The sequence below is a fragment of the Pangasianodon hypophthalmus genome, chromosome 17 (genome assembly GCF_027358585.1).
Source record: "Pangasianodon hypophthalmus isolate fPanHyp1 chromosome 17, fPanHyp1.pri, whole genome shotgun sequence".
NCBI classification, from domain to species: Eukaryota; Metazoa; Chordata; class Actinopteri; order Siluriformes; family Pangasiidae; genus Pangasianodon; species Pangasianodon hypophthalmus.
This window is the reverse complement of record NC_069726.1, coordinates 24,204,649-24,228,785: the sequence shown is the minus strand read 5'-3', so window position 1 is coordinate 24,228,785 and position 24,137 is coordinate 24,204,649. Positions and strand designations below refer to the sequence as shown.

The following is a 24,137-nucleotide window of genomic DNA, read 5'->3' as shown; positions in this document are numbered from 1 at the left end:
GATTTTTCATCACCTCACAATGATTAAGAATTTTACGTCACCTTCCGACCATTTTTGCAATCATCCTTCCTCAAAACAATTGTTTATAACTTTCCATTTTGCAATCGTTACTGTGTTCCGAGGCATTACTCCTCACGCTCCTGTGCGATACTTCTAATACGAAGGAACGTAAAAATTATTCTGAAGGAACGCAAGCAGGATTCTTTTCTAAAATTCCGATCGTGATCATTCCAGTTACGGTTCAGGTTCAGTAAACCAGTGACGTTTGAGGTTTGTTTTATTTTTAGACACGTCTTTATAAATCAGTGATTAAAATTTAAACCTCTGCTGAAAACCTCAATCTGGATTTCATCCTGATCCTGATACGTTATCGTTTCTATAGTAACAGCTCATTCACAGGGACGTGTACGGCGGACGCTCCACGTAAACAGATTAAAAAACGTGTAATCATGGATATGGTGAAGGGGTCAAGTAGAACCCTTTTATAATAACCCTTAGGCCTCCAAGTTGAACCCTTTAAGGAGCCAAATAACCCATAGTTCCCCAAGTAGAACCCTTTTTATGAGCCTAAGAACCCTTAGGCCTCCAAGTAGGATCCTTTTTAGGAGTCAAATAACCTTTAGTCCTCCAGGTAGAACCCTTTAAGGAGCCTGAGAACCGTTAGTCCTCCAAGTAGAACCCTTTAAGGAGCCTGAGAACCGTTAGTCCTCCAGGTAGAACCCTTTAAGGAGCCTGAGAACCGTTAGTCCTCCAAGTAGAACCCTTTAAGGAGCTGAATACCCCTTAGTCCTCCAAGTAGAACCCCTTTTAGGAGAAAAATAACCAATAGTTCCCCAAGTAGAACCCTTTTTAGGAGCCTAAGAACCCTTAGTCCTCCAAGTAGAACCCCTTTAAGGAGCCAAATAACCCTTAGGCCTCCAAGTAGAACCCCTTTGTAGGAGCCAAATAACCCATAGTTCCCCAAGTAGAACCCTTTTTAGGAGCCTAAGTACCCTTAGGCCTCCAAGTAGGACTCTCTTTAGGAGTCAAATAACTGTTAGTCCTCCAAGTAGAACCCTTTAAGGAGCTGAATACCCCTTAGTCCTCCAAGTAGGACCCCTTTTAGGAGAAAAATAACCAATAGTTCCCCAAGTAGAACCCTTTGTAGGAGCCAAATAAGCCTTAGTCCGGTGTAGTGAAACACACACACACACACACAGTGAGGTTGAGGTTTGATAAAGCTTTAATTTAAGGACAGTTTCCCTGCTGCAGTTTAGAAGTTTTTTTTCCCTCCTAAACACAAACACAGCAACATCTATGGGGGGGGAAAAAAAAAAAAAAACAGGAACATGTAGAATTAAAAAAAATTGTTCTCTACACTGAAGATAAAAGAAAGGAACTACAAAATAAAAAAAAGTCCAGCTCAGGAATAAATTAAGCTTCATTAAACACTTTAACAATTGAAACAAAATTCATAAATATACTGTACATGTTTTTATTTTTTTATATAAAAGCAGGTCTTCAGCATCGAGTGTGTAAAATAAGTGACGGTGGATCACAACTGGACTTTTCTAGAAGCGAGGCTGGTGGCGTTACAGCACATCGAACACAAACATCGTCTCTCACACGGCCCGGGATTCACACCACGAGGGTCTGGGTTTCGGGCCAGAAATAACGGAAAGATCTCATTAGTGCTGTGTTTTAGAGATAAGGATGTGTATACACACACACTCTCACACACACACACACACGGTGATGTCAAGTTAAAGGGGGAAAAAGAAGGTGACCCCAATTTGGAATTTGATGTTGGGCCACAACCACCAGCCTTTTACACACAGACACACACACACACACACACACACACACACACACCAGCTCAGTCAAACACACAGAGTATCATTGTGACGTCCAGTTCCCCACCGTGAGCTACACCACAACTATACACTCACTCACAGTATTGAAAAAAAAGGTCAAATGAGCGCGCGCGCACACACACACACACACACACACACACACACACACCTCTCAACCACTCTCTCATGTACAGTGCGTCATATTCTCGCTCAGGAAGAGGACATGAACCGAAAATGGAAAAATCGAAAAATTCACGTTGTAATATTTCTAATCAATACAGCGGCATTATCAGCAGAACAACACACACACACACACACACACACACACACACACACACACACAGAGCTAACATCTATTTACATGCATCACAGCAGTAGATTGTTATTCCACGCTGTTGAACTACACTAGAATGCTCGTGAAGATATTTTGAAATGTTTGATAAAAGTTTAATAGAGATTGTGTGTGTGTGTGTGTGTGTAAATTTACAGTATGTATGTATAGGAGTAATATTTCTACACACGTGCAGCGTGTGCGTGTGTGTTTCACAGGCTAAACCGAGTGGGACTTTAAGACTTTTATTGCTGACTGATGTTTTTTTTTTTTTTTTTTTTTTTTTTTTTTTTTTATAGAGAAATCCCTCTTTAGAAAGAAAACGTACAGTGACGGTAAACGTAGGGGGGAAGAATTTGGCGTTGGAGTGAAGCGTCGGGTTTTACGCAAGACACTGAACGTTACGCTTAGTTCCCGTTAGTAGAGTGAACGAGGGAAAAGAAAGAAAAACTGCAATAAAATGTACCTTCTCCAGCATAATACTGTCAGCATCAGTGCAGGGGGCGGGATCTGGGGGCGGAGTCAGAGATATACACGTAGCTATGAGAAAAGTAAAAAGTAGCATGGGTGGGGAAAAAATAACAAAACTTTGAGCAGCACGCTGATGTACAGACCTGCCAACGACGAACAGAATTTATACGTAGGATTTTACGTTACTTTCTACGTTCGGGAGCGTGTTACGATGCTCATGTGTGACGTCATACGTTCCTGCTTTTGTCGTTTCATCTTCAGGCTTTATCCTGGTCAGGGTCATGACGGTTTAAACGACTGTTTATATTTTGAGAACGTGAACCAACTAAGTTTGTCAGAAAACATCGCAGGAACTGGCGCAGGAACGCAATGACGCAAGCGCCATTTTAATCACTTTGTAATCATCGCTATTGTTAAAATTATTTGTAAAGTGTTAGATTTGGCACGTCGTTGTAGATCTACACACTGTAGATCTTATTCTGGCCTTCCGGGTGAAAAAAATACCACTTTTGGCCGTTTTATCAGCTGGAAAATTTTCCGATTGCTAATGTGAGACGTGTGGAAAGGGGGCGGGGCTTCCAGCGAATACCTGTAAATATCGGAGAGATCAAAACAGAAGGGAAAAAAGACGACACTCTTGGCATGTATTTTTGTTTTTTGAGCGATAACTCGTAGCAGCGTACTCCGAGGTTAAAAAGTGCGTAAAGGTTGGCAGATCTGAGTTTACGACACGGGAAGTGGTTTTTTTTTTAAAATAAATTTATTATTATTTTCTTGCAAGGAGGCGCAAAAGATCTGCGTTCACGTTGTAATTTAAGTTGAAATGCGTCACTGGGTTAAAAAAAAAAAAAAAAAACTTACTGAAATGCAACAGGATTCAATAAAAATTAATAAAATAATCAGGTGTGCTGGAAAAAATAATTAAAAAAAAAAAAAAAAAAAACACTTCCCTGAGGTAAACAACAAACGCCTCGGGAATACTGACTGACTGCGCAAGTGGGGAGAAGAAAATAAAATTAAATAAACAAAAAGAGAAGTTTCACACAGGTAGAGGAATGTGCGTCATGTCGTGAACGTGTCGGCACGGCGAGAGAGAAAACGCACCACACTGACGACTGTACAGGTGTGGTCAGGTCAGGGGGCGGAGCTAAACTCTCTACATTTCAGTCAGTTCATTCATCCCAAACGCACCTGATCCGACCGATCCGAACTGCCGAGAGCCCTTCATGAGTCGTATCCGATGTGTGTGCAGAGGGAAACGCTCCGTCTGAGAATACAGCATCATCATCATCATCATCATCATCAAGCTAAAATAAAATGACGCTACGCTGACGTGTAACTGTCTGTTACGGTTCTCCTCCAATCAGGAATCGCACACAACGGGTCAGGCAGCAAATTCAGCAAACAAAAACAAACACCTAAATCATCCATCAAAATCCTCGCGGTGTTCCCTCTAACGGAATATTTATGGCACTAGGATTTGGATTTTGTAAATCTGAATCACTTTCATGCTCCATTTAAAAAATAAATAAATAAAAAATTCCGGAGTGAAATTGTATTTCACAAATTTAACTTTTACTGCCTTGTCAATCTAAAGCACTAAATTTTTTTTTTTTAAACCTGTAAACATTTTCATAAATATCTGAAGCCTTTTTTTAAACCTGATTATTATTATTATTGATTTTTTTTAAATATCCTAAATTGATATTTTTAACCTGCATTTTTATTTTAATATCAGAATAAGAGAACCTAATTGTTTTTTTTTTTTACATATCAAAAACTGTTGTTTTTTCTGAAATATCTGAAGACTTTTTTTTAAAAAGTTGAATTTAAAAAAAAAATCTGAAGCTGTTCTTTTATTTTAATATCTGGAAATGATTTTTTTTTAAAAAAAAACAACTTTTTTTTACCTTTTTTTTTTTTTTTTTTTTTTTTAGATGACTGTGGTTTATTTTTTTAAACCTGAATTTTCAAGGTCTGAATTTTTAAAGAGGTTAAATTTACACCAATTCTGTTGATTCCTTTAAATGTGACACACTCTCGCGATTCTGATTTCACTCCAAGTTTAAACTTTTTTTTAACGAAATTCAGATCAAAATAAAATTTTGAAAGCCGCTGAAAATTTCGTTTCAAATTCGGTTCATCAGATTAACACAGTGCTACGTTCAGTCATTAACGTTTCAGCCAATCAGCAGCCAGGAAATGATGTGAATGTCGATGTGAGGCGCTGAATTTCAACTCTGAACTCGGCTTTAAAGCTTTTTGTTGTACGAGATCAAAGAAAAGCGTGAAAAAAAAAAAAAAAACCTAAATCCTAGTGGCACAAATAAATATTCATCGCTAAACTCTACAAGTCGTGGAAATGTTTCGCTGTGTGCTGATTGGAGGTTTTAAACCGTAACTGAAATCTCACGCTAATACTGATTCAGCTCAGGTCACGCTACGGGTCGAACTTTTTTTTTTTTTTTTTTTTTTTTTTAAAGCAGGTCAAATTTTACACGTTTAGACATCCAACATCTTTATATATATATATATATATATATATATATAAAAAAAAAAATGCACTAAACGCAAAAATTCAGCGATTTCCTAATTTCCTAAAGTGATTATCCGCTAAACTAACGATAACCGAACGATTTCAGAATGAGTACGATGTTTTTTTTTTTTCTTTTACTAATTTAAATATTAACCAATCAGGGATTTGCTTTGATCTTTAATCATGAAAGACGTCCAGACTGTGGTCATTTCGTCATAAAACGTACACGTCGCGTACGTCACGTAGCATCACGTATTTTTTTTTTAAATTTCTATTTTTAACGATATCGGAGTGCTACCAGTATCGGTATCGATTCATTCGTACTTTAATCACCTTTAACGATATACCGGTGCGTGCAATGCTGTTCAGAACCACAGGACATAAAAACTTATAAATAAAACTCATTTTAAAGAATTGTTTTTTGTGGTTTTTTGCATTTTTTTTTTTTCCGGAACGACGTTAAGACACGCCCTCTTCCTCCTCTTCTACGTCATTCGTTATTGGCTCATTTTGGGACTCGAAGCCTCGGATCACGAGGCCTGCAAAAGCACCAAGAACATAAACACTCGACTACACGCCCGGCAACACACACACCACAGGTTCTTAAAAATCTTTAAAAAAAAAAAAAAAAAAAAAAAAAGAAATTAAAAAAAAAAAAAAAAAAAGATTCACTTCTTAAAACTCACACAGGTAAATCTGAAATGATTATGAGCAGTTATTTCTGTCCCCGCCCACTTTTTCTCCTCTTCCTGTTTTGTCACAAGTGTGTCCACTGCTTCAAGGTGCTTTTTTCTTTCCTCTCTCTCTCTCTTTTTTTTTTTTTTCTTTTTTCTTTTTTTATACGTCCAGTATTTCCTCGGCCGTGCCGCCGCAGCGTAGCCGGTAGCGTCCCGTCCTCCAGCTGATGGTGGGATCCCAGAGCGCCGAGAGGAAGATCTGGATGGTCATGGACTCGCGGATGAACCAGGCCACGGCGTAGTCCAGCTTGGAGAACGACGGCGGACCACCCTGAGGAACGACAAACAGCAAGCGTGACGCAGACAGGTCGGCGATTTACACCTTTACGTTACGTAACATTTAATATCTTCGGTTAAAATAGAATGCATCGCTAACTTTAGCTAACTGCTAATAAACTAGCTCACTCTCGCACCATTTTCATCATTTTCTCACAGATTTATTTAAACCTGTCCAACGTTACCACGACAACCATCATCTCTTCGTAGCTAATGTTAGCTAACATACCTTGCTAGCTCTAATAATTTGTTTATTGGATTTATTTAATGACATCACACACTTTAGTTATATGTAGCTCCGCCCCTTTAAAAAAAAAAAAGCCAATTTAAATCTATAGAAACAAAATTAAACAATTAACTCTTCTTTAATGCTAAACATCTTGTTTTTCTTGATTAACATGTTCAGACTGCACATTTGTTTATCACATTTATGTATTATATATATATATTTATATATTAATTGGTATATGGAGTGTTTAAGAATAAAATTTACTGAGAATTATTTTATTTGTATAAATGATTAGCACTCAGGTTTGTCATTGTACCTGATTGAATAAATCTTAATTGTCTAACGAGCGAATGGAAATTCCTCAGTAATGTTTATCACCAATTAATTCCAGTTGGTTTATATGGATCCTAAACTGGACGCTCTAAAATCCGTGTTTCTGTATGTTACGTTTAATGCGATCCAAAGGCGAGCAAACACATGGAGCGAGGTTTAGTGTCAGCGTTACCATGACGACGAGACGCGTGAGTGCGGTCAGCTTTTTAATGGGGCTGCTCGTCTGGTTTACAGGTTTACAATTATTTCCATCTCAGAACATCATCATCCAAGTGTGTTTATTAAACGCAGAGCGAGAACTGCGTGTGTGTGTGTGTGTGTGTGCGTGTGTGTGAGCAGTAAAGTCACTCAGCGTTTCAGATTTACACCAGATTCTGAAATCCGATGTGATTTATTGAAAATAACCTAAAATGACCTGTGTGAAGTTGGCACTCCATATAAATAAAGTGTCACCAAAACTACACCATGCGTTTGTGCTGATTTCAAGATATTAAACATTCTTTTTTTGGCTGTGTGACGTCACTCTCCACCCCGCGTCGTCTAAATCGCTTCCAACATGTTGCCATCTTTAGACATTAGCTATGTTTAGGCTTCACGCGGCGCTGCGCAGACCGATCGGCGTAAACACCAAAGTACTGCGTAGTTCTGCGATCAGTACTGCGTAATTCTCGAATCGATCGGTCTGCGCAGCGCCGCGTGAAGCCTAAACATAGCTAATGTCTAAAGATGGCAACATGTTGGAAGCGATTTAGACGACGTGGGGTGGAGAGTGACGTCACACAGCCAAAAAAAGAATGTTTAATATCTTGAAATCAGCACAAACGCATGGTGTAGTTTTGGTGACTATTTATTTATATGGAGTGCCAACTTCACACAGGTCATTTTAGGTTATTTTCAATAAATCACATCGGATTTCAGAATCTGGTGTAAATATGAAACGCTGAGTGACTTTACTGCTCACACACACGCGCACACACACACACACACACACACACACACACACACACAGTTCTCGCTCTGCGTTTAATAAACACACTTGGATGATGATGTTCTGAGATGGAAATAATTGTAAACCTGTAAACGAGACGAGCAGCCCCATTAAAAAGCTAACGCACTCACGCGTCTCGTCGTCATGGTAACGCTGACACTAAACCTCGCTCCATGTGTTTGGACGACATGGAGTACAGAATGACGTAACGGCACCTGAAGGAAGGTTAGTTGTTTTTTATTCTATTTAAGAAAAAAAATCCTTGTAACCGCGTTTCTTTTAACAGCACAAACGAACGCCACCTGTTTGGGGTGATTTAACCGACATGGCGTGGAGAGTGACGTCACTACCCCGAATAATACGTGTTATCTTCTAACGTACGATAACACAACGCTTTTTTTTTTTTTTTCACCCTTTTTTTCCAGAATGTTCATGAATTTCTGGTGAATGTTAAACGCTGATCTTTACTCGGGTCAATTCCCGTCCTGCGTCCGAGTCAGAACGTAAGTCTGACGTCAGTCCAGCCTCATAGTTATTTTTCAAATAGCTTTAAAAATCTGAAACACGAGCTGCGTTTTATTACACGACCATTTTATCGGATTCTGAGAAGGAAACTAATTGGACACAAATGTTTACACGCCTGTTATTTTCCTTTAGTGGATTATTAAAAGGACGTTACACTCCTCGCTCAGTCGGATTAGACATTTCATTCAGATTGGACTCGGTTTACACTGAGGTGTTTATATGAACGTTTCTGAGTCTGATTGAGCTTGGAGTCGGATTATTCCCGGATTATTAGACTACATAATGATGAGTGTGTATAAAGAGTGTGTATGAACGTCGTCTCCTGCCTTCAGCCAGGTGTCGGTGTTACCTGAACTCCTCGCAGCTGGATGTAGTCGGAGATGAACCAGGCGAGACAGTGGCACATGAAGAACACCATGATGTCCCAGCGGAACATGTGATGCGCCGACCAGCCGATGATCAGACTCGCCACGAAGCACTCGGAGATGGGCTCGATGATGGTGGCGGGGAGCATGTTGATCCGCAGCTTCGCCCATCTGCAGCCACCAGACAGACAACTTGGTTTAAATTCATCTGTAATTTCAGTGTCCGGTTTCAGACTCGTATTAATACGACATTGTAACGGAGACCGTTAACGTTTTCAGCCAATCAGAAGCCAGGAAATGATCGTGATGTTGATCGGGACGCGCTGAACCTGCGACAGGTGAGCGTTCACTTCCCACACGTTTGTGACGCGGAGAAATGATTTCAGCGACATTTTTAATCTTCCTCAGTAAATTAGTTACGACGCTGCAAAGAAGCGAAAAATCCAAACGATCGTCTCGAACGATTCCTCGGGCCGATTCTACGGCGTGTGTTCACGCAAAAAATCTAAAAAAAAACATACAGTATAACCTGAAATTTATAATAAATGAACATTAAATGATCAATAATTGTGTGAAACTGGTTTTGTGGCTGGAAAAAAAAAACTATAAAGAAAAATTAAACCAAAAAGAGACCAAATAAATGCAAAATATTTGTATGTAACAATAATATTACATAATTCATAATTATTAAAATCATTAGACAGGATGGACGGATAGATAGAGTTCAGGTCCGAATAAAAAATACTAATGCTACATGAAACAGGTTTTATGGCTGTTAAAATATATGATATATAATATATTTATGGCTAATATAGCTTTTATTATTTTCAATTAAAAAATAATTCATGAATATTTAAATATTCAAATTGCCATCCAAGTAACATCACTAATGTATCTATGTAGCTAGTCAGTTAGCTAACTTCTAAACACGTTAATCGCGGGGATTTTCAGTCTCATCCTCATTTTCTCATTTCTGATTTATTTAAACCTCTCAGAATATATTACAACGTTACCACGACAACCATCATCTGTCCATCACGAACGCAGGTGTAGCCCCGCCCCCAAAATATGCAAATTTAAACGTGTATAATAGAAATGATGATAAAAGTTGTTACAAAAACATTAAAAAACTTAATAAAATGACACTAATAAGAATGATGATGAGTGAAAGCTGTTAAAGAACCATATCTAAAAATCATGAAAGCTAAAATAAAAAACGCTGCATAATTCCGTAAGGAAATAAAGGAAGAGCGGAGGACGAACGTTCCGAGTGATTGCGTGGTCATGAGGACAGACGAGGGGCAGAAGGAGAGACGTGGTACCTGATCATGCGTGACTGGAACTGAGCGATGGAATACGAGCCGGAGTTCTGCATGGCTACCTGCGTCGCCATGGAAAATTTCCATCCTCTGAAAGACAAAGAGAAGGCGTTCATTTTCCCACGTGGAGCGGTAAGGCATGACGGCGCAAAAAAGAGACGTAAACTGTTTCAAAAATGTGAGCTTTAGAAAATCATTTACTAAAGAGATCAAACCTGTCAGCGATGGCTTTGGCCATGAAGTAATCCTCAGCGATGTACTGAGCGAACGCGATGAGACCGCCCGCCTGGTCCAGAACGTCCTTCCTCATCAGACACGACATTCCCGTCACACACTTAATCCCCGTCACGTTAGCCGAGATGTAGGAGCGAGGGTGTGACGTTCCGAAATACACCTACAGGGACACGGGACAGAGACACGCCCACTGAGTGACACACACTGGACACGCCCACTGAGAGGGAGAGACTCGGAGAGAGAGACTGAACGAGAGACAGAGATGCGGTGAGAGAGAGTCGCGCGGAGAGAGAAACGGCGAGAGAGAGAGAGAGAGAGAGACACACTGCGAGAGACTCAGAAAGAGGCACAGCAAGAGAGAAACTCGGAGAGAGACACAGAGAGAGAGAGAGAGAGAGAGAGACTCAGAGAGAGACTCAGAGAGAGAGAGAGAGAGAGACACGGAGAGAGACTCAGAGAGAGAGAGAGAGAGAGAGAGACTCAGAGAGAGAGAGAGAGAGAGAGAGAGAGAGAGACTCAGAGAGAGAGAGAGAGAGAGAGAGAGACACACTCAGAGAGAGAGAGACTCAGAGAGAGACACGGAGAGAGACTCAGAGAGAGAGAGAGAGAGACACGGAGAGAGACTCAGAGAGAGAGAGAGAGAGAGAGAGAGAGAGAGACTCAGAGAGAGACACGGAGAGAGACTCAGAGAGAGAGAGAGAGAGAGAGAGAGAGAGACACGGAGAGAGACTGAGAGAGAGAGAGAGAGAGACTCAGAGAGAGAGAGAGAGAGAGAGAGAGAGAGAGAGAGAGACACGGAGAGAGACTCAGAGAGAGAGAGAGAGAGACTCAGAGAGAGACTCAGAGAGAGAGAGAGAGAGAGAGAGACACTGAGAGAAAGATGCCATTTCTCTCCTCCTGTTCTCTGTTCATTTTTTAAAATGTATTTTTTAAAATAATTTAAATATATTTTTATAAAATTTTTCTTTAGTCATCAGTCATTGTTTATTTATTATTTTTTTATTTCTTGTTTTACTCGTTCATTCTTCTTTTTCCTCTCCTTTTTCTCTTAGTCAGTCATACTGTTTTTTTCCTTTTCTTTTTTTTGTAGTCATTTTAAAACATTTTTTTTAAAAAAGTTTCTTTAGTCATCAGTCTTCCTTTTTTTTTTTTCCTTTTTAACTTTTTCCCCTTTAATCATCACTCGTCATGTTTTTTTTACTTTCTCCTGTAATAAGAAGAACCATAAGACCAGTGATGAATTGAGTAAAACATTACTGTGAGGAATAAATAAAATAAATCTGAAATATTAAATTTAAATGATGTCAATTTTTGGCCTCTACAGTAAAATATCAAATGTAAAAAAGTTTTTATTTAATTAATCCTTTTCAGATGACCGTGTATGTAAAGAGTTATTTACATACAGAAGAGTTAGTTATGCTACAGAAATAAAAATGACTTTCATACCCCATTTATTCATTTTCTTCTTGTTGTTTTGGAGCTTGTGTTATTTATTCGCTCTGAAATGAGCTTTTTAATAATCCGCTGTCTCAGTAATATGATTTATAGAACCGTTTAAAGTGAAGGATCAGCGTGAGCTAGCGGTGAATCGCGGCTAATATCGCATTACGTCATTTATTCATCAGCAAAAGAAAAACGCCTGCATGTCTGCAGCATGCGTCGGTTTATAACTCGGCATCTTTAGCGTCTCCGGAACCGGAAAATCCAGCTTCTGACGCACACTCGTCCCTCATGCGCCGCTTCTTTCCCCCCTTTCACACGTGGATTACAGCCTGGTGCTGGATCTGATCATCCTGAGTGTGTCTGGAGCGGCGGTTACGTTTCAGCCTCGTCATTATTATTATTATTATTATTATTATTATTATTATTGAGAGTGTTCAGATCTGTGCTGCAGCTTTGAAATGCGACAGAGGAAGTGAAGTCTCGCTGTGACTAGCTCCGTCACGCTAACAGTCAAATCTATTCAAATATTCAGACAAGGACTCGGGAGACGCTCTGACCTGCTCGAGCGTAGCGGCGAATCCCTGCCGGTCTGCGACGTAGGGGAGGCCGTGAACCAGACCCACCTTCTCGGTCATCTGATTAGCCATGTCCTTCAGCGTGTCGGGCCTCACTGTGGGAAATCAGATAAACACACCACGGAATGTTAACGCTGACTGGAGCACTCTTTGTGCTGGTGTGGGGAAAAAATAAATAAATCAGCTCATGTGACTGACTCACACACACACACACACACACACACACACACACACACGGCAACCTTAACAACCTTACAAGATTTACTTCCAAAATCTTCTGTGTGTTCCACATTAAAATATCTCCGATTTGACCCGTCAGTCTCCTTCTGTTCACTCTCTAACAACATTCATTTTTCCCCAGCACTTTGTCCTCCATGTTCCTTTTTCTCACGAGCTGCGATCTGATTGGTCAGATGATTAAAAATAGCTTGACGTCACACTGCGCTTTTGTAAAAAGCTTCTACAAATGCAAACGTCCAAACAGCGCTATTGCTGGCACAGGAACTACAAAGTACTGAGGGTTCTTAGGCTCTAAAGGGGTTCTACCTGGAGGACTAAAGGTTCTTAGGCTCCTAAATCAGTTCTACTTGGAGGACTAAAGGTTGTTTGGCTCCTAAGGGGGTTCTACATGGAGAACTAAGGGTTCTTATATTCCTTAAAGGGTTCTACTTGGGGAACTAAGGGTTGTTTGGCTCCTAAAGGGGTTCTACTTGGAGGAATAAGGGTTCTTAGGCTCCTTAAAGGGTTCTACTTGGAGGAATAAGGGTTCTTAGGCTCCTTAAAGGGTTCTACTTGGAGGAATAAGGGTTCTTAGGCTCCTAAAGGGGTCCTACTTGGAGGAATAAGGGTTCTTAGGCTCCTTAAAGGGTTCTACTTGTAGGACTAAGGGTTGTTTGGCTCCTTAAAGGGTTCTACTTGGAGGAATAAGGGTTCTTTGGCTCCTAGATGAGTTCTACATGGAGAACTAAGGGTTCTTATATTCCTTAAAGGGTTCTACTTGGAGGATTAAGGCTTCTTAGGCTCCTAAATCAGTTCTACTTGGAGAACTAAGGGTTCTCATGCTCCTAAAAGAGTTCTACTTGATCCCTTCACCATAGCAACGATTAAACACGTTTTCACTCCGTGTGTGTGTAGCGGTTGCTGCACACGTCCCTGTGAATGAGCTGTTACTATAGAAACACTAATGTATTAATATAAATTTGCAGCTGTGCTACTGTCACAGATTCACGTCACTGAACTCGGTGTTTAGAAGTGGAACGTGTCAGAAGCGTTACCTCGAATGCCGCTGTCGCAGATCCACACCAGGTCGTATTTCGCTCCCTCGTAACCTGGCATGAGGTTGTTTATCTTTGGATTGATGCCAACCTTCTTACCGCCTGCGGGGGGAAAAAAGAGAGAGAGAGAAAGAACAGATGGAGGAAGAGAACGTCACTTCTCTGTTCTTCTTTTCACTTCTCTTCTGCAGCTTGCTCAGATATGGACCTGCTCTGAGCTCTGAGCTCCACAAACCAACGTTAACTAACAACATCGAGCCGCTTGAAAGCAGGCCATTAAAAAATAAATAAATAAATAATGAAAAATGTAGAGCAGTGTGGAGGCCGGGTTCTCCGAGCCGCCTCCCAGAACCACAGAACCCCAGAACCCCGTCACGGCCTCGCCATCACGCCTCAGTCACGTGTTTAACCTGAACACGGACAGACAGAGCTGCCATTTTAATGATGCAGAGTCACATGAGCTGAAGGACTAAAGGAGGATCAAACGCCTGCAGGCCTTCCTCTGAACTACTGCGTGTCACCCGAGTGTGTGTGTGTGTGTGTGTGTGTGTGTGTGTGTGTTGTGTGGAGTTGAATAACCCTCTGTACATTGCTACAGAAATTTAAATGTGCTTCGACTCTTTTTATAATAAAGGTACAGCTAAAGTTCTAGCCATAACGCACACTATCGGTTTTTCGGTGAAAGTAAAAATAAATAAATAAATAAATAAATAGACCAAAAAGCTCTTATCTGCTTATTAACAACTTTTTTTTTTTTTTCATCAAAGCAAGGGGAAAAAATTAGGCTTGGGTGTTGATGTGTCACAGGGTAACTAGTCAACAGACTGAAAAAGTGCAATTCATCTTCCTTGTGATAATCATGTGATACGATGTGTCCAATCAGCAACGAGCATGTGATGTTCAGTAAGGACCGCCCCTTTTTGATTTCAGCTAAAGTTTTGTCACAAATTTGCCGTCACATTCGCTAATTTACCGTCACGTTTCCGAATTTTGTCATGTTTCCGAATTTTGCCACATTCCTGAATTTGCTCTCGCATTTCCTAATTTTGTCACATTTCCGAATGTGCTTTCGCGTTTCCGAATTTTCTGTGGCTTTTCCCTTATTTTCGGTGGCGTTTCAGTTTCCGCTGTGATGTTTCTCACTGTGAGCACATTAACCGCTGTTCGGAATAAGGACATGCGAGAGGAGGATAACGGGGCCCCCAGAGGACGGAGGTACGGAGTCACTTCCTGTTCTTAATGGGCGAGAATCAATTTCCTGTCTCGGAGGTGCATCCGGGGAGAGACACACAGCGGCGCTCGGAGATCATACACACGGCTCGGAGCGCTCGCTGGAAATCTTCCTAAGTGATTCGGATCTGTCCCTGAATGATGGAATAATTTCATCGGGGAGATGAAGAGAAGTCCTGAAGCGACTCGTCTGTTTCCTCAACAGGAAATAATATTAACACGCTTACCAACACGCTTACCAACACGCTAACACACTTACCAACACACTAACACGCTTATTAACACACTAACACACTTATTAACACGCTAACACGCTTATTAACACACTAACACACTTATTAACACACTAACACACTTACCAGCACACTAACACGCTTATTAACACACTAACACACTTATTAACACACTAACACGCTTATTAACACACTTATTAACACGCTTACCAACACGCGAACACACTTATTAACACGCTAACACACTTATTAACACGCTAACACACTTATTAACACACTAACACGCTTATTAACACACTAACACGCTTATTAACACACTAACACACTTATTAACACACTAACACACTTATTAACACACTAACACACTTATTAACACACTAACACGCTTATTAACACACTAACACGCTTATTAACACACTAACACACTTATTAACACACTAACACACTTATTAACACACTAACACACTTATTAACACACTAACACGCTTATTAACACACTAACACGCTTATTAACACACTAACACACTTATTAACACACTAACACACTTATTAACACGCTTACCAACACGCTTACCTACACGCTAACACACTTATTAACACGCTAACACACTTATTAACACGCTAACACACTTATTAACACGCTAACACGCTTACCAACACACTAACACACTTATTCACACGCTTATTAACACATTAACACGCTTATTAACACACTAACACGCTTATTAACACACTAACACGCTTATTAACACACTAACACGCTTACTCACACGCTTATTAACACGCTTACTCACACGCTTATTCACACGCTTATTCACACGCTTACTCACACGCTTATTAACACGCTTACTCACACGCTTACTCACACGCTTATTCACACGCTTATTAACACACTAATACGCTTACTCACACGCTTATTCACACGCTTATTCACACGCTTATTAACACACTAACACGCTTACTCACACGCTTATTCACACGCTTATTCACACGCTTATTAACACACTAACACGCTTATTAACACACTAACACGCTTATTCACACACTAACACGCTTATTCACACGCTTATTAACACACTAACACGCTTATTCACACACTAACACGCTTATTCACACGCTTATTAACACACTAACACGCTTATTAACACACTAACACGCTTATTCACACACTAACACGCTTATTCACACGCTTATTAACACACTAACACGCTTATTAACACACTAACACGCTTATTCACACACTAACACGCTTATTCACACGCTTATTAACACACTAACACGCTTATTAACACACTAACACGCTTATTAACACACTAACACGCTTATTAACACACTAACACGCTTATTAACACACTAACACGCTTACCAACACACTAACACGCTTATTCACACACTAACACGCTTATTCACACGCTTATTAACACACTAACACGCTTATTAACACACTAACACGCTTATTAACACACTAACACGCTTATTAACACACTAACACGCTTACCAACACACTAACACACTTATTAACACACTAACACGCTTATTCACACACTAACACGCTTATTCACACGCTTATTAACACACTAACACACTTATTAACACACTAACACGCTTATTCACACACTAACACGCTTATTCACACACTAACACGCTTATTCACACGCTTATTAACACACTAACACGCTTATTCACACACTAACACGCTTATTAACACACTAACACGCTTATTAACACACTAACACGCTTATTAACACACTAACACGCTTATTAACACACTAACACGCTTATTAACACACTAACACGCTTACCAACACACTAACACACTTATTAACACACTAACACGCTTATTCACACACTAACACGCTTATTCACACACTAACACGCTTATTCACACGCTTATTAACACACTAACACGCTTATTAACACACTAACACGCTTATTAACACACTAACACGCTTATTAACACACTAACACGCTTATTCACACGCTTACCAACACACTAACACGCTTACCAACGCACTAACACGCTTATTCACACGCTTATTAACACACTAACACACTTATTAACACACTAACACGCTTATTAACACACTAACACGCTTATTAACACACTAACACGCTTATTAACACACTTATTCACACGCTTACTAACACACTTATTCACACACTTATTCACACACCTATTCACACACCAACACACTTATTCACACACCTACTCACACACCAACACACTTATTCACACACCTACTCACACACCAACACACTTATTCACACACCTACTCACACACCAACACACTTATTCACACACCTACTCACACACTTATCGAGTGTATAATCGCTTACCTATAAATAAGCGGGCGTCGACGCTGGGGTATTTCCCCAGCAGCTTTTTACACACGTCGATGGCCGGATCGTCGTGGTCTTGCACGCAGAGCAGAATTTCATACTGAGAAAAAAAGAGAAAAAAAGAAAAACTAAGACAGAAGCACATCATCCATCTTCTCCATTTATTTATTCTTTATTTTCTGTATTTCCTTTATTTCTAATGAGCCAGAACTCATTTTCATCCATAAATTCTGATATTATAATTTCAGAGAAAAGAATAAGAATTAAAAAAAAAAACTATAAATGTACATATAAAAAAATAAGTGATTAATAAAAATTAAAATGAGAATATTTCCATTTTTATGTACGATTCTATTTATACACTTACATTATGTTTTGTTTTTAAGAATATTTTATTTCTACTATGCCTCTATCTATATTTGTATCTATTTTTATTTATTTATTTTTACCAGATTTATTTATTGTTATCGTCACTGTTTTGTAATGTCTTGAGCAAGAATTTTAATAGTCACAGTATAATTTTCAGAGACACGGTGTATATATCGTCGTATCATTTTCTAACATTTATATGCTTTTTTTTTATTATTATTATTATTATTATTAAGCAGCTGGTGTGATGTTCAGGTTTTGTGGTTTTGTACTTTTTTAAAAAATGTTAACACTTTTAGAGAAATTGTTCATTTATTTCTGGAGACATTAAATTTATCATTCAAGTTTCTTTAGTACGGTGATACGATATTTTCGGTCAGAGCCCTTTCATCTTATTTTATCTTATAAACTCCAGCAGCTGCAGCCTTCGAGCTGAAGATTAAACACTCTGCAGACGTTTATTGTTTAAAAATCTGGCACATTTTAAACCTTTAAAAAATCGAGCACTAAGATGGAGGACGCTGTATGTGGCGAGAGGAAGAGAGGAAGAGATGAAGAGATGAAGAGATGAAGAGAGGAAGAGCGAATGTTGTGCACAGGAACATGCAAAGCATCATTAGATGGTGTCACAAGTGTGAATAACTTGACCACACACACACACACACACACACACACACACACACACTATTTAGAGAACATTTCGAGTGTGAGCGAGCGAGTTCACACACTCCGTGTTCTAAAGAACCACAGATGGAGGTTAAAGCGTCTCATATGGTGTAGGATTACAGATACGCGTCTGCTAACTGAGGGCATTTACCACACACACACACACACACACACACTCTCTCACACTCACACTCTCTCACACTCACACTCTCTCTCTCTCTCACACTCGAACACACACATCCCGTGTTACTGACACACATTGTGTTGATCATCTTTCTAAATTTGTATTTAATATAAATATTGTCTAACAGCCTTCGCTACAAACACACACACTGATCAGATATGTGATTATAGTGCAGCACCCAGAGTACCCATAGTACCCCAGAGTACCTATAGTACCGATAGTACCCCAGAGTACCCATAGTACCCATAGTACCCCAGAGTACCTATAGTACCGATAGTACCCCAGAGTACCTATAGTACCGATAGTACCCCAGAGTACCTATAGTACCGATAGTACCCCAGAGCACCTAGAGTACCGATAGTACCCCAGAGTACCTATAGTACCGATAGTACCCCAGAGTACCCATAGTACCCCAGAGTACCTATAGTACCGATAGTACCCCAGAGCACCTAGAGTACCGATAGTACCCCAGAGTACCTATAGTACCGATAGTACCCCAGAGTACCCATAGTACCCCAGAGTACCTATAGTACCGATAGTACCCCAGAGTACCCATAGTACCCATAGTACCCCAGAGTACCCATAGTACCCCAGAGTACCCCAGAGTACCTATAGTACCGATAGTACCCCAGAGTACCTATAGTAACTAGAGTACCCATAGTACCCCAGAGTACCTATAGTACCGATAGTACCCCAGAGTACCCATAGTACCCCAGAGTACCTATAGTACCCCAGAGTACCGATAGTACCCCAGAGTACCTATAGTACCGATAGTACCCCAGAGTACCTATAGTAACTAGAGTACCCATAGTACCCCAGAGTACCTATAGTACCCCAGAGTACCCCAGAGTACCTATAGTAACTAGAGTACCCATAGTACCCCAGAGTACCTATAGTACCCCAGAGTACCTATAGTACCCCAGAGTACCTAGAGTACCCATAGTACCCCAGAGTACCCATAGTACCTATAGTAACTAGAGTACCCATAGTACCCCAGAGTACCTATAGTAACTAGAGTACCCATAGTACCCCAGAGTACCTATAGTACCGATAGTACCCCAGAGTACCTATAGTAACTAGAGTACCCATAGTACCCCAGAGTACCTATAGTACCCCAGAGTACCCCAGAGTACCCCAGAGTACCTATAGTACCGATAGTACCCCAGAGTACCTATAGTACCGATAGTACCCCAGAGTACCTATAGTAACTAGAGTACCTAGAGTACCGATAGTACCCCAGAGTACCTAGAGTACCCATAGTACCCCAGAGTACCCATAGTACCTATAGTAACTAGAGTACCGATAGTACCCCAGAGTACCTATAGTACCCCAGAGTACCCCAGAGTACCTATAGTACCCCAGAGTACCTATAGTAACTAGAGTACCGATAGTACCCCAGAGTACCTATAGTAACTAGAGTACCTAGAGTACCGATAGTACCCCAGAGTACCCATAGTACCTATAGTAACTAGAGTACCTAGAGTAACTAGAGTACCCATAGTACCCCAGAGTACCCGAGTACCTATAGTACCCCAGAGTACCCCAGAGCACTTATAGAACCCCAGAGTACCTATAGTACCCCAGAGTACCCCAGAGCACTTATAGTAACTAGAGTACCCATAGTACCCCAGAGTACCCGAGTACCTATAGTACCCCAGAGCACTTATAGTACCCCAGAGTACCCCAGAGCACTTATAGTAACTAGAGTACCCATAGTACCCCAGAGTACCCGAGTACCCATAGTACCCCAGAGTACCTATAGTACCCCAGAGCACCTATAGTACCCCAGAGTACCTATAGTAACTAGAGTACCTATAGTACCCCAGAGTACCCCAGAGTACCTATAGTACCTATAGTACCCCAGAGCACTTATAGTAACTAGAGTACCTATAGTACCCCAGAGTACCCCAGAGTACCTATAGTACCTATAGTACCCCAGAGCACCTATAGTACCCCAGAGTACCTATAGTACCCCAGAGCACCTATAGTACCCCAGAGCACCTATAGTACCCCAGAGCACCTATAGTACCCCAGAGTACCTATAGTAACTAGAGTACCTATAGTACCCCAGAGTACCCCAGAGTACCTATAGTACCTATAGTACCCCAGAGCACTTATAGTAACTAGAGTACCTATAGTACCCCAGAGTACCCCAGAGTACCTATAGTACCTATAGTACCCCAGAGCACCTATAGTACCCCAGAGTACCTATAGTACCCCAGCTAGCTTGCTACTTTAACACAAAACGGATGAAAACTTCATATGATATTTACACGCGATACACAGGTTTGCTCACAAACTACCAGCAGTGCTGCATAAAAACCTGTGATTAATAATAATAATTAATTAAATAGCTCGTTATAATATAATAACATAAAATAATATATTTATAATATATATTCTAAATATGGTGATCAAGCTATAATGAGGTAAATAATTTAATTTATTATTATTATTATTATTATTATTATTATTATTATTATTTTTGGTTACACAATTAACATTCGCATTTATTAAAAAATAAAGAAAAATATTTTTAAAAACTATTTTAAATTTTAAGCACAAAATTTTAACATTCATCACCTGCTTAAAGTCTGTTTGAGATAATTTTCTAAAAAAAAAAAAAAAAAAAAAAGGTAATAAAAACTTTATATCTTATGATATCTTATCAAAGGCTACAAAGCTTTAAAGAAAAAAAATTTTTAACTGGAGCACATGGCTACACACAGGACTTACTAAAAAAATTAAATGAATAAATAAAATAAATAAATAAATAAATAAATAAATCAATCAAATCAAACTCTTTTACACAAAAATCACTTACGTATATGCAAATAAAGTAATATATAGAATAAAGTATAAAAAATAAACATCAAATCAGCTTCTTTAGTTTGTAATAATAATAATTTTTTAAAAATTTACATTATAGAATTATTTAAATAAATAAATAAATAAACACTTCATGAATATTGAGGATCTCAGAAAAGTGTATTGTGAGATAATTTCTCGTGATGCTGATGTTCTCTCGTCGTATCTCCCAGCTCTAGTCGTGACCACGATACTCGATACACACGAACAAACAGTTTGAAGCAGGTTTATAATAATTAAAATGATTTTATTTTATTTATTTTTATCAGCAGAAGCGTAAACACGCACAGCAGCTTTATCTCATGTTGATCTTCTTTTTTTTTTTAGACGTCATTGCGGTTTGTTGTTTTTTTTAATTCAAATTTTATGGTTAGATTTAATTTTTTTCCTGCCGTGTTGATTTATTTGAGACGAGTTTTGAGGTCCTGTTTTAAACTAGAACGAATTTCATACACACAAACAACAAACATTAAATAATCGTTCCTTTTTCCTCTTCAGTGCTGAGTCACTTTATTTCTTTCTTTCGTTATTTATTTACTCATTTTGCACCAAAACCACACCACAAAAAAAAAGGAAACGTCTACCATGAGTTTTTTTTTTGTTTTGTTTTGCAGACTTTTAAAAAACATCACGAAACAAATGAAGCAGCAGCCGGACGACGAGCCGCTCGCGTGATTTAAAAAGTAGGTTAAAGTGACCGCGATAAATCAGAGAGCAGGTGATGATGTAAAACAGCAGTTCAGTGTAAAACCGCACACCTGCTCCAGGTACACGGCTTTATCACGTGAGCGAACTACACGTTTTTTTAAAGATAACTTTTTTAAAAATCAGAACAGTTTCTAGCTACGACACACGACTTTATCGCAAACATTTACAGAAGCTTTTTATATGTTCGTGTGCGTGAAATTATTCCTCTCTCGCTGTGACGTCGAATTCTGGATTGTGATTGGTCAAACGTAACGCGCTCGCTCTGATACGTGTGATTTTTGCACACGTCCGTGTTTTTTTTTTTTTTTTTTTAAAACAAATGTAGAAGCGTATGCATTGGCGATTTAAACCTCACGCTGAGATTGTGATTTAACAGCTGTGTGTTGTGTTGTTTTGGTTCGTTCTCTAAAGTTCGTCTTCAATCGCATTTTGTTTGTCGCTACAATCACGTCTGCTTTTCAAAGCAAAAAAATAACACGCAAAAAGCTTTAAATAAACATAACAACTGTTTTAATATTTATATTTATGAATCTATTGTTTTGTTCCCCGTGTGTTTGCTGTTATAATGAGCTCCACTCTTCTGGAAGTCTTTCCACTAGATGTTGGAGCGTGGCTGTGGGGATTTGTGTTCATTCAGCTACAAGAGCATTAGTGAGGTCAGGCGCTGATGTTGGGATGTCGAGGAGGTCTGGGGTGCAGTCGGTGCTCCAGTTCATCCCAAAGGTGTTCAGTGGGGTTGAGGTCAGGGCTCTGTGCAGGACACTCGAGTTCTTCCACTCCAACCTTCACACACCATGTCTTCATGGAGCTCGCTTTGTGCACAGGGGCATTGTCATGCTGGAACAGGTTTGAGCCTCTTAGTTCCAGTGAAGGGAAACTGTAAAGCTACAGCACACAGAGACGTTCTATACAACTGTGTGGTAACAGTTTGGAGAAGAAGCACATATGGGTGTGATGGTCAGGAGTTCACATACTTTTAAAAATGAGTTTTAAAAATCATTAACATGCTGAAGTTTTCTGCACATTTAACATTCCTGGAAGGAGTCTCCAGTGTCAGCGCTTTGTAACAGTCAGAGGTAAAGCTGTAACTTTAAGTTTTCCGACATCTTCAGGACAGACGAGTTTACGCTTCTTTGTGGTTTCTCGGTTTCTCCGTTTTTTTTTTGTCTTATTAACTTCCAGAAAGAGAGAGAGAGAGAGAGAGAGAGAGAGAGAGGGAGTTGAGTGAAAGAGAGTAGAGAGAGAGAGAGAGTAGAGAGAGAGAGAGAGAGAGAGAAAGGGAGTTGAGTGAAAGAGAGTAGAGAGAGAGAGAGAGAGAGAGAGAGAGAGAGTAGAGAGAGAGAGAGAGAGAGAAAGGGAGTTGAGTGAAAGAGAGTAGAGAGAGAGAGAGAGAGAGAGAGAGAGAGAAAGGGAGTTGAGTGAAAGAGAGTAGAGAGAGAGAGAGAGAGAGTAGAGAGAGAGAGAGTAGAGAGAGAGAGAGAAAGGGAGTTGAGTGAAAGAGAGTAGAGAGAGAGAGAGAGAGTAGAGAGAGAGAGAGTAGAGAGAGAGAGAGAAAGGGAGTTGAGTGAAAGAGAGTAGAGAGAGAGAGAGAGAGAGAGAGAGAGAGAGAAAGGGAGTTGAGTGAAAGAGAGTAGAGAGAGAGAGAGAGAGAGAGAGAGAGAGGGAGAGAAAGGGAGTTGAGTGAAAGAGAGTAGAGAGAGAGAGAGAGAGAGAGAGAGAGAAAGGGAGTTGAGTGAAAGAGAGTAGAGAGAGAGAGAGAGAGAGAGAGAGAGGGAGAGAGAGGGAGAGAGAAAGGGAGTTGAGTGAAAGAGAGTAGAGAGAGAGAGAGAGAGAGAGAGGGAGAGAGAGAGAGAGAGAAAGGGAGTTGAGTGAAAGAGAGTAGAGAGAGAGAGAGAGAGAGGGAGAGAGAGAGAGAGAAAGGGAGTTGAGTGAAAGAGAGTAGAGAGAGAGAGAGAGAGAGAGAGAGAGAGAGAGAAAGGGAGTTGAGTGAAAGAGAGTAGAGAGAGAGGGAGAGAGAGTAGAGAGAGAGAGAGAGAGAGAGAAAGAGAGAGAGAGAGAGAGAGAGAGAGAG

General features: G+C 39.9%; 1 protein-coding gene across 2 annotated transcripts in view; it reads right to left on the bottom strand.

The window, feature by feature from the left end:
* Window positions 1-1,204: 1,204 nt before the first annotated feature.
* ugcg (UDP-glucose ceramide glucosyltransferase) overlaps window positions 1,205-24,137 on the bottom strand; it is a 44,217-nt gene continuing 21,284 nt past the window's right edge. For both annotated transcript variants that reach the window (XM_053241108.1, XM_034312839.2), the window contains 7 exons: window positions 17,269-17,371; window positions 13,469-13,570; window positions 12,177-12,289; window positions 10,158-10,336; window positions 9,946-10,032; window positions 8,608-8,794; window positions 1,205-6,178 (listed from right to left, as the gene is read on the bottom strand). In XM_053241108.1, the coding sequence (XP_053097083.1) occupies window positions 6,008-6,178; window positions 8,608-8,794; window positions 9,946-10,032; window positions 10,158-10,336; window positions 12,177-12,289; window positions 13,469-13,570; window positions 17,269-17,371 (942 nt within the window). In that variant the 3' untranslated portion in view covers window positions 1,205-6,007. The remainder of the gene's footprint in view (window positions 6,179-8,607; window positions 8,795-9,945; window positions 10,033-10,157; window positions 10,337-12,176; window positions 12,290-13,468; window positions 13,571-17,268; window positions 17,372-24,137) is intronic.